The sequence below is a fragment of the Sceloporus undulatus genome, chromosome 6, assembly GCF_019175285.1.
Source record: "Sceloporus undulatus isolate JIND9_A2432 ecotype Alabama chromosome 6, SceUnd_v1.1, whole genome shotgun sequence".
Taxonomy (NCBI): domain Eukaryota; kingdom Metazoa; phylum Chordata; class Lepidosauria; order Squamata; family Phrynosomatidae; genus Sceloporus; species Sceloporus undulatus.
In genome coordinates, this window is record NC_056527.1 from 161878488 (window position 1) to 161894248 (window position 15761).

Consider the following 15761-nt stretch of genomic DNA (forward strand, 5'->3'; position numbering starts at 1 on the left):
GATAACCAGGAAAAGTTCTAGACCACAGCATTAAAGAATTGGACTGTCAGCACTTGGAAATGAATGTTATGATTACTGAGAGATAGTATTGGTTTCTCAATACCACATCATATAGAATAATTTTATCTCTTTTTCTGACAAAGTTAAAAGCTTGGCAGGCCAGAGAGTATTGTGATGGAGTGTCTCTGGATTTCAGCAAAGCTTCTGAAAAGTTCAGACTTCAACTTTACGATTATCATGAATAAAGTGAAAAGTGGGTTGCCATGTGTTATTCAGCATGTTTGTAAGTGACTTAGATCCAGGATAGGTTGCTCATTAAATCTGCAGATGCCATCAACTAGGGTGAGGTAGTTAATACTTCAGAAGACAATCAGGAATCAAGATGGCTTTAACAGACTATTGAACTAGCCAAATCAGCCAGAATGAATTTCAACAGATACATGTAAAACTTTACAATTTAAGTGACCAAGAAAGTAAAGAGTATGGAAACTAAGCCCTAAATTGAGTGGTTAATGGAACTATGTATATTTAACCTGCAGAAACTGAAGGCGTTACAGTCTTCAAATATGAAAGAGTGTTACATGGAAGATGGTGCAAACTTGTTTTCTACTGCTCCAGAAGATAAGATATACACTATCCTAGTGTATTCAAACTGCAAGAAAGGAGATTCTGACTAAACATGACAAAGAACCTTGAGACAAGTAAGAGCTGGTCAATGTTGAACAGAGTACTTTGGACTCCGTTTCACTTAAGGTTTTTAAACAGAAATTGGATGGTCATCTCTCAAGAATGCCTTAACTATAGATCACTGGAGTGACAGGGTTCAAACTGACCCCTTCCAATTGAACAGTTCTACAGATTGTGCAGATAGCATGAATAGCTTGTGCCATATTCTGGTTTGTAGATTACAGTAGTAACAAGAAATAAATAGTGCATCAAATGATTGCTTGAAACCATATACCTCATTCTACAGATGAATGAACGCCTTGATCCCATACACATTCTCATTGAGGACTGCTGGCCTTCTTTTTTTACTGTCCCCGTCTTCAAATCCAGAATCCTCCCTAAAAATATTCAGTGGGAGAGAAGAGAGAAAACAATGAAGAATGAATGAGTGAGCCTCAAATGCACGAATTTCACTCATTATGCCCATCATTTAAAAACAGGTGACTTTCTAATGGTAGCCATGTAAAATTCTATCTGCATGTGATAAAAGAGTGCAGACATATTTCGCAAAGCAAATGCCGCAGATTTGAATTGTATTTTTCTCCAGTGCAAAATACTGCACTTCATGTTCTTGCAGATTGTGACAAAAGAAAAGCACCACTTTAAAGGAAGGAAAGGAGCCAGTGAATGAGAAACACACAGAGGTCAAATGAAAAATAAGAAAGAAAGAAAGTGCAGAAAGGTAATCTTAGAGATTTAGATTTCACGTGCAATCCCTACTAGAAACCTGCAGTGGCCATATTTGTGCAAAATGAATGGAAATCCTGAAATTCCCATCCTCAGACAAGACATCACAAATCATTTTGCATGACTTCCTTTTTACTTTTGCACAGCATAATTGTATACATGCACAGACAAGTACAATGTTGCAACAATGAAAGTTTAAAACCTCATTTTAACTAAGGGTGCTTACTAAACACTGGATGTTGGAGTCTAAAGGATAGTTGGGAACTTTTCCATGTGATTCCTTGGCAAAGACCTCTCTGAAATACCATATATACTTGACTATATCAAGGGCAGTTTCTGGGGCCAAAATTATGGATTTTGATAAGACCCATGGATAAGTCAAGAGTAAAACTTAGAGGCATGCGAGGAAGGATGAAGCAAAGGAAAACCATGCTTAAGAACTTACAAATTTCTGGCAAACAAATGTTTTGCTCACCCTAAAGGCTGGATAGATGAGGGTCAGTGCTTCTTTTAGGTGCTCCTGGAATGGACTAAGCTCTCGCCTTTCACCTCAGTGAAAGGGTAGTTCCTTTTGGGGGGGGGGGGTAAGAATTAAAGTAACCTACTTAAATTGACCCATGGAGAAGTCAACCCAAGATTTTGGGATCAATTTTTTGACTAAAATTTCTAGACTTATACATGAATATATACAGTAAACCCCAATGTGCAATTGTCACTGGATTAGAAACTGGCCTCACGTCTGAACAAAAACAGTTCAGATCTCTGGAATGGTATGGATTCCTTGTCAATAAAATAATGCTACATGAGTTATTTATGTTAGTAGACTGCTGTTGAGAGTTCTTTGGAGAAACATACTGATATGTTTGCAGTGAGTAAGAAAATAAGCTGATAGCCATTCACACTAAGTAAAACAAAGATTCTCTAATTTTATTTAACAGAAAAATGTTCTAGCCCATTTTTCAAATTAGTGGCACAATGGTTTATAACATTTATTTAGAGCAATAGAGTGATCTGAAACAAACAGCTATTTCCTTGCATATGGAACTAAATGAAATGAACCAGTACAGATCAGCAATGGATACCTGCACAGTCATACTTATTCACATAAACAGAAGAAACAGAACCAAATCAAAACAAGTGTGTTTTGTACAGTCGTATGAAACCATGCATATTAGAAAAACAATTCCCAGTAATGAAAAAATGCCTTTCACACAAGCAAAAAAATATGCTTAATGCTATGATCAAATCACATTCTGGAAAATGTACATGGCTCCCTCCTGCTTTGCTCCCACTGCTAGACAGTTATGAAAGACATAATTGTCTCCATGTGACAGATATTTTGGCAGGCAACACCTTAATGCAGCATGCTACCCACTGCCATATTTTTGACCATTACATCTTCACTTTGGAATGTCTTTAGAAGACGTCTCAAAAGTATTAGTGCATGAGATAGGTCTTGCCCCCAAATTATACTCTATGTACCCCAGTGACCTACTTGAGGTGTGACTCAGAAGACTATTTATGGCCAGGGAAAGGATGACAGGGATCTCAAACAATTCTTAGTTGTTAATGTTTGTTGAAACACGAGACACAGAGGGCTGATTCTCATTATACTCAATGAAGACAGTAATAATCAAGCCATCATACCACAGAAGTCCCCAGAGTATAACAGTTAAGTAAAACAAGCTCAGGAGGATATGAAATCTACCATGACTCCTGCTCATAATCTTGCAGTCATCTTCCAAGCTTCATCTGCCTATGAATGCAGCTTGGTTCAAATGGAGAATATGCAGAGTGTACAATTCTACAGTACTTTAAACTTTGACAATATACTGCTTTCTTACTTTAGATCTTATCATTTCCTTAGTAGAGAAATCTGGCCAGATGGGTGCATCTTTTGTTATCTAATCAAGCAAGAAAGGATGTTGGGGAAAGAATGGAGTGGGAGACAGAATGGCAGAACAATTTTTCTGGCATATATGCCTCATTGGGTAATGCCTGTGGGTTGTAACCTAGCAATTCAATGGCTATTTCAAGCACTAATTCAGAACTGGATCTCTCTCTGTGTGTTCTCAGAAACTCTATTTTGTTGTCTCTATTTGACTGTGGCCTCTGAGAGGATTTCTTCTATCATCTTTCCAAGTCCAGGGGCCAGCCTATACCTCTGTTTGTTTTGTAGCATTGGCATTGGGAGGATAGGGAAGTAAGGAAGGAGAAAAACAGACTTTCAGTGTTGGGTTACACAGCTGTGTGTCTGCAGTAAAGAAAACAATAAAGCTTGACCTGGGGAAGAATGGGATTCTGCTCTAGGTGATCCTATTGTAGTTGTGTGTGCTTACATACAACAGGTAAGGTAAACTTCTACCTCCAGGCAGCTCCAGAATTACTGAGTATGTGTGTAGAGCAAAAAAGAAAGAAAAAGGAAAAGCAGATTAACCGGCCTCACCAGTTGCCCTAGTATGCTGTAAAAAAGCATAGATCCATAAGTTGCACCACCAAAATGGAAATCACAAGAAAATGATAGGCTATTGAAAGAAAGAAAAAATCATCCTGGCATGCATTTTGGAAGAAGCTTACAAGTGGTCTCTAGAAAATTAAATATGTTTTTGTTTACCATTTTCATATATTTTGCATACTGTTACTGTAGTTTTGCTCTTCTTTTTGTGAGTGTAGGAACCTATCCCTATTCTTCCCCAAAGTTAGCCAGTGGCTTCATGGCTCAGTGGGGATTCAAACCCTGGTCTCCAGAGTCATAGGTCAATGCTCAAACCAATGGATATTAATATGGGCCTAGTGCAAGGACAGCAGAATAATAGGTAACCTGATTTGTGATATTGCATTTCTATTTAAATTTATAAGCATTATTTTCAGATTTCAATCTATAGCTATAAATCAACACATACTAGAGGTATGGGTCTTCTATTTTGCTGATAGTCTTTCTTTTTCATTCTCCTTTTTTGTCTCTGTATAACTAGCTACCATACAATTTACTATATTATCAGATTTGATTCTCTTTCTTTCTTCCAGTGTTAGTCATGTATTTAGCGTAATATCTTTGGCCCAAATGATAGGTCTTTACATCAAGGTACCTAGTATGTTCATGCTGGAGTTGGGTCTGAATGCAGGCTCTCCTGGATTACAACTCACTTAGCCACAACTCCAAGCTTTATGGCTAAAACCAGCCAAATGACATTTAGGCAAGGACATCCAATTCATTCCAGTTAGTGTTCTATTGCTTTGCACTACTTGAAAAATAGAACCAGGTATGCTCAGTTTAGACCACTTTTGCTGGATTCTCTTTGCAGTAGTCAGGAATTTTTCTCAGTTTTTAACCTCTGGCTCATCTTGATACAATGGAAGGACATCTTAAAACAGCATGTTGAAGTTTATAGGTTGATAATCAAATACAGTCCAGGTTTTATTGGCTGTTTTCCCATTCTCTTTGACAATTCCCATTGGGCAACTAAAACTAGCTCCTAATTCAAAGCCAGGCTTCTCTCTTTACTTGTTTAGATTCCTAAATTCTATAGTGACTCTTCCAAGAGCCAATTTCCCCCCCAAAAAACACTGGAGAGAGAAAAATACAGAATATGCTTACTCTATGCCAATTTTCACTGGATTCTCAAAAATAGTACACAGTTAATTCCCTTATTACTTATATCCTTGTTCCTGAAAAAAAACATCTCACAATTTCAAGATGGCCTGTAGCTCCAGTGGTAGAATGAATGCTTTGCATGCAAAAGGTCCCATGCTGATTCCCTGGCATTTCCCGATACAGCTAAGACAGACCTCTCTGACGGCAATCTTGGAGAGCTGGTGCCTGTCCAGGTAGGCAGTACTGTAATGAGCTGGATGGACCAATGATCTGATTTAGATTAACTCACAATCCAGTTTAGAGCAAAAGGTACTGCAAAAATACTGTATATACCTTCCACTGAAGAGAGTGTGTGTGTGTGTGTGTGTGAGAGAGAGAGAGAGAGAGAGAGAGCGAGCATGCAAGTGCATGTAGGTAGAACACTCCTGATTCTACAATGGAAGCACATTGTATACATTGAGAAAATGAACATGATAATTTTTATGAAAAGAAACCTTGCACCTTTGAAACTAGCTGAACAATCTAAGTTGGTGGCATAAGCTGTCGTAGACTTGAGCCTACTTCTTCATGTCTACAAAACCTTCCTGAGGAAGTCGGCTCAAGTCTACAAAAGCTCACACTACCAACATCTATCTTTCAATTAGTCTCAGAGGTTCTACAAGATTCCTTTGCATACTGGTTTTTCAGACTAACATGGTAATTTCTGAGATCTCCGGTAATTTCTGAGTTGAACTTTGGAGAACTGGACCAGCACAGTTCCAAAGCTTTAAAAGAAGATGAAGACTATAGAAATATTCCTGTATAGTAAGGGGGAAAATGAAGTTACACATACAGAGCTCCGAAAGAACTTTTCTTACTGGAACAAGGACAACTGGCCAGCGTGGATGGAAACTGTTGGGGTTTTTTTCACAGCTTTTAAATTATGAAACACGCCAGAAAAGTTCACAGGGGCTCATAGCTCTGCTCAAAAATAGGTATCATGTGCTGATGTGGTAGTGTCAAAAAGAAAACCAAATCCCCATGTATCTCATGGCTATAAATGGGCCATGGCAGGCCACTTTTCTAGCCAAGAGACAAAGGGGGTGGGGGGAACAGAACAAAAAGAAGGAGAGAGAGGAACAGAAAACTGAATCCTTAAGCAGTGATAGGCAACTACCAAGGGTCATCTAGTTCTACCTGTGGACATCAGGGGGCCACACAATCCATCATGCTTTTAATTTTATAAACTATTGTTCTGGTTGTTCGAAATGCCTTATGGCTGCACTTTGGTTTTCTGTGTACCTTCAAGTCATCTCTGACTTAAGGCAACCCTAAGGTGACCCTGTCATTGGGTTTTCTGGGAAAGATTTATTCAGAGGGGGTTTGCCACTGAACCCTTCTGAGGATGAGAGACTGTGACTTGTCCAAGGTCACTCAATGGGTTTCCATGGCCAATTAGAAATTCAAATTTTGGTCTCCCAGATTCCTAGTCCAACACTGAAACCACTACGCTATGATGGCTGCATCAAGAACATCAATCTTAAAACAAAAAAGGCCCAACTGCTTGTGAGATCCAGTATTAACAACGCCCCAGTCATAGTTGCAAGCAAAGCAATTAAAACACACCATGATGTTGGTGCAAGGAAGAGAGCAAAGATAACTTGCCAGAAATCACAAGCAGGGTATTTCCAAATCCCAGAAGAGAGATGAGATTAAAGGGGTAAGGATTGGCACTACACCAATAATCCACAGGGAACACTGAGACCAGGGAATAAAATATATGATAAGAAATGGAAGAAGGGAAGAGACTCCTCCTTGCTAACATGGTGTGTGTGGAGGGGGGGGGGGTTGCAGTTGAGAAAGCTAAGAAGAATAGCAGGGATAGGAATATGAGGAGAAAACCTAAGCTTTTACTGCTATGCATTTTAGAAGCTTCTTTTTACAAGGACCTTTTATACCCAGCCAGTCCTCTTTCCTCCCTATCCTCTGTCTACCTGGATTATTTTTTTAGTCGCATTTGCATTGGGGATGATGATGAAGGATTGGAAAACACACTTGTGGGCTTGGGTTGCAGCAGTGTTTCTGCAGTAAACAATGCAAGAAATAAAGCCTAACCTGGGAAAACAGGTTTCAACTCTCACTGTAGCTGTGGGTGTTTGCCTACAACAGACAAATTAAACAGCAGCTGCCTCCAGAATCACTTGCTGAGCATGTGTGGATGGCAAAAAAGAGAAATAGCGAGACAGGAGACAAGGCTTCCTCATCAGCTACCTCCACCATACTATAAGAAAACAGATCTGTATGTTTGAACACCAAAATAAAATGATAATAAATACAGAGTTTGTTAAAGAAAAAGTCATCCCTGGATAGATTTTGCATCAAGTGTTTCCTAGAAAGTTCAGTATGTTTATGTTTACTGTTGCAAGGCTTCTCTGACCTGTTTGATCCAATTCACATGTGCCTATTTGTTTTGATAAAAAGTTGCTGAAACATGAACTTCTTCTGTGGTGTAGGAAACTATCCCCATTTTTTTTCTATCTTGTTTCTTCCTCTGGTACCAAATTTTCTGTTAAAAGTCTAAAGCCTCCAAACCCATCTTTTTTGTTAACAAAGGTACATCTAGACTCTGTAAGAGGGTCTGGCTGGCAGGCAGAATGAATAGGATACTGAAACATATTGTTACAACTTTCACATGTATTCCCTACTATTAAACTAACCATACATCTTTACTACAGAATATGAAGACCCTATTTTTGCTTGTCAACAAAACAGGGTTTTTAAAAAGTAACCTTCTAAGGAAGGCGTTTGAATGATTATTTTAAACACACACACACACACACACACATAACAATTCAGAGAAGCAAAAGTGTCAGGGTGGGAGAACAGGATGTCCATATTGGGAATGAGATTAAATGCTGTCACTGCCCATCAGGTCATTACACCGATACTTCACCAGCATGGAAAAGATACACAGTGACAAATGCTACATCTTATGATTTTTGCCAGTTGTCTTCTGCCTTCAATGGCAGTGTATTTATCAAAACGAAACACACACTTGCTATTCTGGAGGCACTTCCCGCTATGATTATGACACTTTGAAGCAGAACGAAATCCAGGAAAGATGCCAGATAATGCCCAACTCTGGAATAAATCCCAACTGTAGCAACAATGGTCCAAAGAGAGGATGCTTTTGATATATGCGAGGCCTTGTACTTCAAGCCACAAATGGTCATATGATAAAAGCAGTTTGTTGATATGGAAGACTGATCTTCTTGGAAGGGCGGGATAGAAATAAAGATTTTATTTATTTATTTATTTAGATCAAACCAGACCTTGGGTTGCCTATAGTTCCCGACAACAAGTCATAGTAGGGTGGAGCAGGGCAACACGGCTGTAACTAGCATCCGCACTGCAGAAATAATCCAGGTTGACACCACTTTAAGTGCCATGGTTCAGTGTTATGAAATTCTGGGATTGTAGTTTTGTGACACTGTAAAAAGGCCAATGTAATTTTAGGCTGCATGAATAGAAGTACAGTGTCTAGATAAAGAGAAGTAATAGTGCCACTCTATTCTGTTTTGGTCAGGCCTCACTTGGAATCCTGTGTTCAGTTCTGGGCACCACAATTCAAAAAGGATGTTGACAACTTGGAGCGTATCCAGAGGAGGGTGAGTAAAATGGTAACAGATCTGGAAAACATGCCCTATGAGGAGACTTAAGGAGATGAGTATGTTTAGCCTGGAGAAGAAAAGGTTAAGAGATGACATGACAGCCCTGTTTAAATATCTGAAGGGATGTCATATTGAGGCTGGAGCAAACTTGTTTTTTGTTGCTCCAGAGAATAGGACCTGGAGCAATGGATGCAAGCTACAGGAAAAGAAATTCCACTTGAACATTAGGACAGGTTTACTGACAGTAAGTGCTGTTAAACAGTGAAACACACTGTCTCAGAGTATGGTGGAATCTCCTTCTCTGGGGTTTTTTAAATAGAGGCTGGATGGCCATCTGTTCGGAATTCCTTGATTGTATGTTCCTGCATGGCAGGAGGTTGGACTTGAGAGCCATTGAGGTCTCTTCCATCCCTATGATTCTCAATATTTCTGGCTTATTGTTACATCCAAAGATAGTAAGTGTATGAAGTGGCAATTGGGAATAGGAATCTGGGCTACTATTTGCAGAGCACTAAACATTTAAGAGCAAAAAAAGAACAAAGAGAATGAAAGAGAGAGACCTTAAGGGACCTTATATGATCTTTCTAAAAAAGGAAATCAGTGCTATTTCTAAATTTTCAACTCTTCTGGTATTTATTAAGCAATGGCCAAAGATATTTCTGTGCCGCCTCTCCCACTGCATCTTCTTTCTGGCCTGATATCACACATTACTCCAAAGTGGTTTAACAGATTAATTAATCTTCCGTCGCACTCAGCCAGTCTGTTTCCAACAACAGCATCTGGATTCTCTCTGGGTGTGCAAATTTTGCTTGCTACCAGCATTCCTTGCAACTGGACATCAAACTGAACCCCTGCACAGCTGCTGAAGACATCAACATCTGCAGATCTTATGGCTTCCGAACGGCAGGTTCCCCCTCTTATCCTGATCCCTGAAATCCCCGTGGTTTTACAAGGCTCATATGCCAATATTACAGTAGACTGATTTTTCTGCAGTGTCACTGCAGAACTTATACTCTTTAATTCAATAAAAAGTCACCTAACCAAAACAATCCAGTCTTCTCTCTATCACTGTTTCCATCATCATCATCATCGTTGTTGTTGTTGTCGTTGTCATTTTAAAAACACATTATTTTCTGGTATGGCTCCTCACAAAATAATTGTGTAAATGGAGGAGGCAATCATGCTGATGCCAAGTGAAATAAAATCAGTTACATCTGCTTAGTCATGCTTTTCAGTTGCACAAGACAAAAAAGGGCATGGATAGTTTCTGCCTTTGATCATCTGTTTTTATGAAATGTAGACGTATCAAGATGTCTCAGAAGAGACAATACTTTCCCTAAATTGATTAGGGAAAAGTTCACCAAAAATACCATGTTGTTTTGCTCCAAAATGAACCCAGATGGCATAAATCATAGTCACATATACCAATTAGAATGAATGTTCTTTCCCAGTTCTTGAAAACCAGGAAATGGCATTAGCAAATTGTAAAGGAAGAATGAAAATTGTAAGCTCCTTTCCATCCTTCAGAATTACGCACGCAACAGGTGAAATCCAGCAGATGTGCAGCCAAGCAAGTTCAGAGTTATCACAACAGCAACAGTTATTAATGAGAATGAACATACAAGCAAGGACAAGATGCAGCAGTTTGCTTTGCCCAAATCTACTGAGCAAGACAAGATTCTACCTCTTTCGCTCAGTTAAACTGAGTGCAAACTATTTTTGCTCTACAAACTCAGTGAAGTGAGCTGAGGACAAAGGAAGAAAGTGGGAGGAAGAGGAGAGAGAAACTAGGACATGTTAAAAGCAGCTAAAAAAGTGGAATGACACGGGATTAATCTTCCCTCCCTTCCTTCCAGATTGGGGCACTTAGAGGGTATATGGCTATTCTCTTCTTTGCTGAGGATTGTTTTTAAATTGTATTTTTAAAATATTGTAAGCCATCTTATGAACACTTCTCAAATGACAGGCCATCTGTAAATGCAGTAGTTAGTAGTGGTAGTAATACTTCTAACCTCTGTCAGCACTTAAGGGTGTAATGGATAAAGTACAGTCTTCCAGATGCTGCTGAATTAGAGGAATGTTTTAGTACTCTCCACTGGCTGCGTTGGCTAAGGATGATGGGAGTCACTGGTCAACAACATTCAGAACGTTGCACTTTTTCACGCCTGAATTGGGGCATGTCATCCAGACATCCATGCCAAAGCTAGGGTGCAGGTCAAATGAACAACTTTTGCCATCCAAAGTCCCTTTCATTCCTTAAATGGTCCTGATATTGAGCAGCATTGTTAAGCACATTCAAATATCCAGCTAGCCGTGGAGAACTAGCCTTTTTTTAAAGGGGGAAAAAGCCCCAAACAAAGCAAAACAGCTGGCTACACCACAGCATGCTCCTCTTTCAATGCTTCCGCTGACCTTTCTTTTCCCTGCAAAAACTTGTTTCTCTGGAAAAGGTCTTGGGGCTGACCAAATGGCTTGCCAAGTTATGAGTTCTTCCCTCCCTCTACCAGCCCCGAAATAATTTTATTCAATACTGTAAACAGAGCCTGCTTCTCTTCACTAGTTTGCCAAGCCATGAAAGGAAGAATGTAAAACAGTATCATAAAAAACCAGAATGCTATCTATTAAAATGTTTTGGCAGTTTACTAGGACCAGAAAGCCCCAAATTGATGCTTCTAGCTCACAGAAGGCCTGCTGGAATAAAGAAGATATTTCTAAGCAGGTTTCATATATGAAAGAATTACAAAACTATGAGCCATAATCTAGAAAGCTGTTGCCCCAAATTTATTTCCTGAGATAAATAAATGTAATTTGTTGCAGCTCTGGTGCTGCAACAAATAACAATTCCTAGAATTCCATAGCACTGTGCTATGGCAGTTCATGTGGTGTCAAACCGGATTATTTCTGCAGTCTGGATGAAACCTAAATTATTCATTCTCCCTTCCAGGTATGAATAACTTAACATAGTATATTCCTTTCTTGTGGGCTTCCCAGAACACCTGGCTGTTCACTGTGGAAAGCAATAATCACATTTTGATTAATCTTTGGCATGATCCAGCATGATTCTTTTTATAGTATCCTGAACCCAAGAAATGTAAGGCAATTTTACCATGTCTCTTAATTCACCATTTTGCAGTCTAAAAATATCACATTCCATCAATATGGAAGATATCACTGAATGTGGTGTTCCATATGGCTCTGTGATCATTTTTAATGGGAAAAACAGGCAAATTCAGGGTCACTATCATGAGGCAAAGGAAGTTAAACCCAGAAACAGAATATGGAATCATTAGAGAAAAAACACACACAGAGAGAGGTCCAGAAAGGCAGCAGAAATACACAGGCAAAAACAACTTAAATGGAAATTGAGCAGCACAGCCAAGTTGAACAGTAAGCAGCAGCCAAAACAAAGTTGAGACAGTGGCTAAGACAAAAAAACACAATGATAAACTACCTAGATCAGCATTATACTACCAACAACCAAATGTCTTTTTCTTCAAAATAATAGTCAGTCTTTGAACTCTTTGTATTTGCCATCAAAGGCCAAAAAACATTATGAGTAGCGTGGACCTCAGACTGTCGTTTTAAGCATATGTTGTTCATGTTGTGTGGCTTCAATTAATTCCCTATTTACAGTAACACTAATGCAAACATATCACAATGTTTTCTTTGCAAGATTTGTTCAGAGGGGATTTGTCTGAGGCTGAAGATAGGAGGAAGGAATATCAACAATCTAAGATATGCTGACGACACCATACTTCTTGCAGAAAACATTGCAGACTTGGAACAATCACTAAAGAAAGTCAAAGAAAAAAGTGCAAAGGCAAGCCTAATGTTAAACTTACAGAAAACAAAAAATAATTTGTCGTGAGTTGAAATGACCACAGAGGATTTATATAAATTATATAAATTCAACCTAGATAACAAGTAAATCGAAATAGCTAAAAATCTCCCATACCTTGGAACAAACATTGATCAGTACAGACAGCAGTCAAGAAATCAGAAGAAAATTAGGAAATAGAAAGGCAGCTATAAAAGAACTGGACAGAATTCTAAATTGTAAAGATATACAGCTGAACACTAAAATTAGAATCATTCATGCTATGGAATCCTGGGGTTTATAGTTTGGTGAGGCACTCTCTGGCAGCATGGATCTGTGCATGTGCACCTTCAAGCTGATTGCTAATCTATGGTGTCATTTTCACTGGGTTTTCTTAGGCAAGGAATACTCAGAGGTTGTTTGTCATTACCTTCCTCTGAACCTGGCCTACAACACCTGATATTCCTTGGTGGTCTCCTGACTGTGCTTAGCTTCCAAGATCAAAGAGGACTGGGCACCTTCAAGGTATTTAGCCACTTACTCCTCTCTAAATTGCAAATTCCAAGGTTCCATAGGAAAGAACCATAGCAGTTAAAGTGGTATCAAAATGAGTAGTGTGAAAGGGCCCCTGGGTGAAATGAAGCAGGATTGCTTCTCCCAGCTATACCAAGGAAAGATTGGAAGGCTATGCTGATGAATCAAATATCCAACTTTACTGAAAGAAAAGCATTTCTGTCCTACATTTAGAAAGACCAGAGTCTGAACAGAACATGAGCCCTGAGCTCATATCTCATACACCCTAATACAGTATTCTAAAAGTTGCCAAGTCACTCATACATTGCACATGTGCTGAGGTAACTTTCTATCCAACTAACATTCATAATAAATGTTTTAGTTTCCTTTAAAAACGCCACTTTACGGCATTGCTACTCAAGAGTGGTGGTCTGCAGTACCGGTCCCTGAGCCATCTGCTGCAAGTCCCTGAAAAGCTTCCAAGAAAGAAACAATACTAACCAATGAGTATAAGGATGATCCTGGTGTCTGGCACACTGGAGTGGGGGGACTGCTGGTTGTTCACATCAAATAGCTTGAAAACATTGCATTAGGGCATTTTCATAATAGACATCAACACTATTACAGCCTTGTAATAACAAGGAGATTCACACCTACAAAAAACGCTGACCTGTCATTGAATTCTCAGAGGTGCAGAGCTGCTCCCTCAACTTCTCCACATCATCGGGATGAACCTGCTCATAGAGGGTGCTGCCAAACCACTCAGACTGTGGCTGGTTCAGAACAGGAGTAACAGAATCAGACACATAGATCACTCGGCCTGTTTCAGAAGCTACAACAAAGAGAAAACCATCTGCAGCTTCGAGGATGAGGTGTTTCAGCTCCTAGCCAAGAAAACAAGAAGGAAGTATTAGAGCCAGTCAAACGTGAAACAATTTTAACAGGGCTGTGAAACTTTTGCTGTTGTCACTATATAACTCAATGCATTTTATTAGTGAGACCAGATTTCACTTCCTAATATGTTAAAATATATATTTTTTAAAAGAAAAAAATATTTTACATTTCCAGTGGCACTTCTGGTTTTTAATTTCTCTTTCTTTCACTACTCTGCAGCTATTATTTTTTAAATGCATGGAGCACATATGTGCTGTCGTTACGGATAGCTGCCATTATCTCATTCTTCTGCAGAACACAACACCCTGGTTATTCTGGGAAAGTGAAATGAACACTGCCAAGAAAGGCTGCACAAATTAGCAGTCCTGCCCCCGCCCCAAAGGTAAAGTCCCCATTTGTTTCTCTGAGCATTTTAGAATGACCAAAAATTTACCCAAAAGATCCCATTCGGTTCCTTAATTCATTCATTCCATGAGTTGCTAGGGCTTTCAAAAAGAACCTTCTGTACCAGGCTTGACTTTTACTCATACAACTCACCCTTTGCTGTATTTGCCAGGCTCTTACACTGCCTACCTACTTACTAAGTTTCCTTCAGTCTTCATTCTCAGGGATCTATACTTCCTGTTTCACATGCATTTAACTCTGCAAGGATGAATATGGTAGGGAACGATAGGAGACATGACTTTCCCCTCCATCTGAGGTTTGCCAGCTGCCACTATTGTTTTCCTTTTGGCCCCAGCTAGAAAGCCTTCCCCCCCTCAGAACATTTAGGTCTTTCTAGTAGGATCAAGACAGGAATTTACTATGCTGCATAGCTGCATGCTATTTTATTGCAATTAGATTTTTATATTACAGTTTGACTGATCTTGTATGCTGCTTTGAAGCCTGAAAGTGAAGAATGGCTAATAAGCACTTGAAACAGTGCAGCCCTATACATGCTAGGAAGGAAGTGTGGAAATTCCATGGTCACACAAACAATCCTTTATGACATGCAGTGTTTTTAGGGTGTTGTAAGATGTTACTGTGCATTCCGCTTCCCCACCCCATAAATAAAGTATAACACTGGGGGCTACATATTGCTCAAAACACACAGGCAAAAAGACAAACATATCAAAGTCTCCCCTTTCTTTGATAATATTTAATGCAAGCAGCACCAGCCTGTGGCAGAGCAAAAAATTCTATCCCCATCCTCTGGTGAGGGGCATAATAGTTAAAGCCTGCCATTGGCACATGTGACCAAAGATATTACAAATACCTTTCCCTTTCCCTGGCATTAAAAACATAGTAGTGAAAAAGTTAACAATTTGCTTGCCTTTTCACAAGATCCAAATTTGCTGTCTGAGACTGTTACCACAGTCTTCCTAATGGCACTACTGGCCCTGAATACAAATGCGCCACACATTTTGACATCACAATGATGCGGACTTTATACATCATGCCCCACAACAGATTAAGTAGATGAAGTTGATGGCATGGGAATTTGACACACAAAGTAGGTTGCAGTGAATAATACAAAGAAGTAGGATGGAGGGAAAATGCAACATTCAGATGCTGTGTTTGGTTACAGAAGTCACACGTTTTGGTCAGAAGCCTTTAATAGGACTGTGGTATGTTTTAATTGTTTTTTATATTGTTTTAGTTTTGTGTTTTTAACTAAACTGTGGTTTAATTGTGTTTTAAACTTTTGTATAAATACTTTTTAGCTGTACCATGTTTTTAATTGCTTTGAACCTATCTTGAATCCTATATAAGGAGAAAGAGAGGATATAAATAAAATAAAATGCAGCTCCAAACAAGATAAAATTCAGCCTTGCTATAATACAACAAAGTTTACATTTTCACTACAGATTCTCAAATACAATGGGCAATGCAATGTGTG

General features: G+C 39.1%; 1 protein-coding gene across 6 annotated transcripts in view; it reads right to left on the minus strand.

Moving 5' to 3' along the window:
* ARNT2 (aryl hydrocarbon receptor nuclear translocator 2) overlaps positions 1-15761 on the minus strand; it is a 106918-nt gene that overhangs the window by 57868 nt on the left and 33289 nt on the right. For all 6 annotated transcript variants that reach the window (XM_042476912.1, XM_042476911.1, XM_042476909.1 and 3 more), the window contains 2 exons: positions 13659-13872; positions 962-1064 (listed from right to left, as the gene is read on the minus strand). In XM_042476912.1, coding sequence (XP_042332846.1) covers positions 962-1064; positions 13659-13872 — 317 coding nt within the window. The remainder of the gene's footprint in view (positions 1-961; positions 1065-13658; positions 13873-15761) is intronic.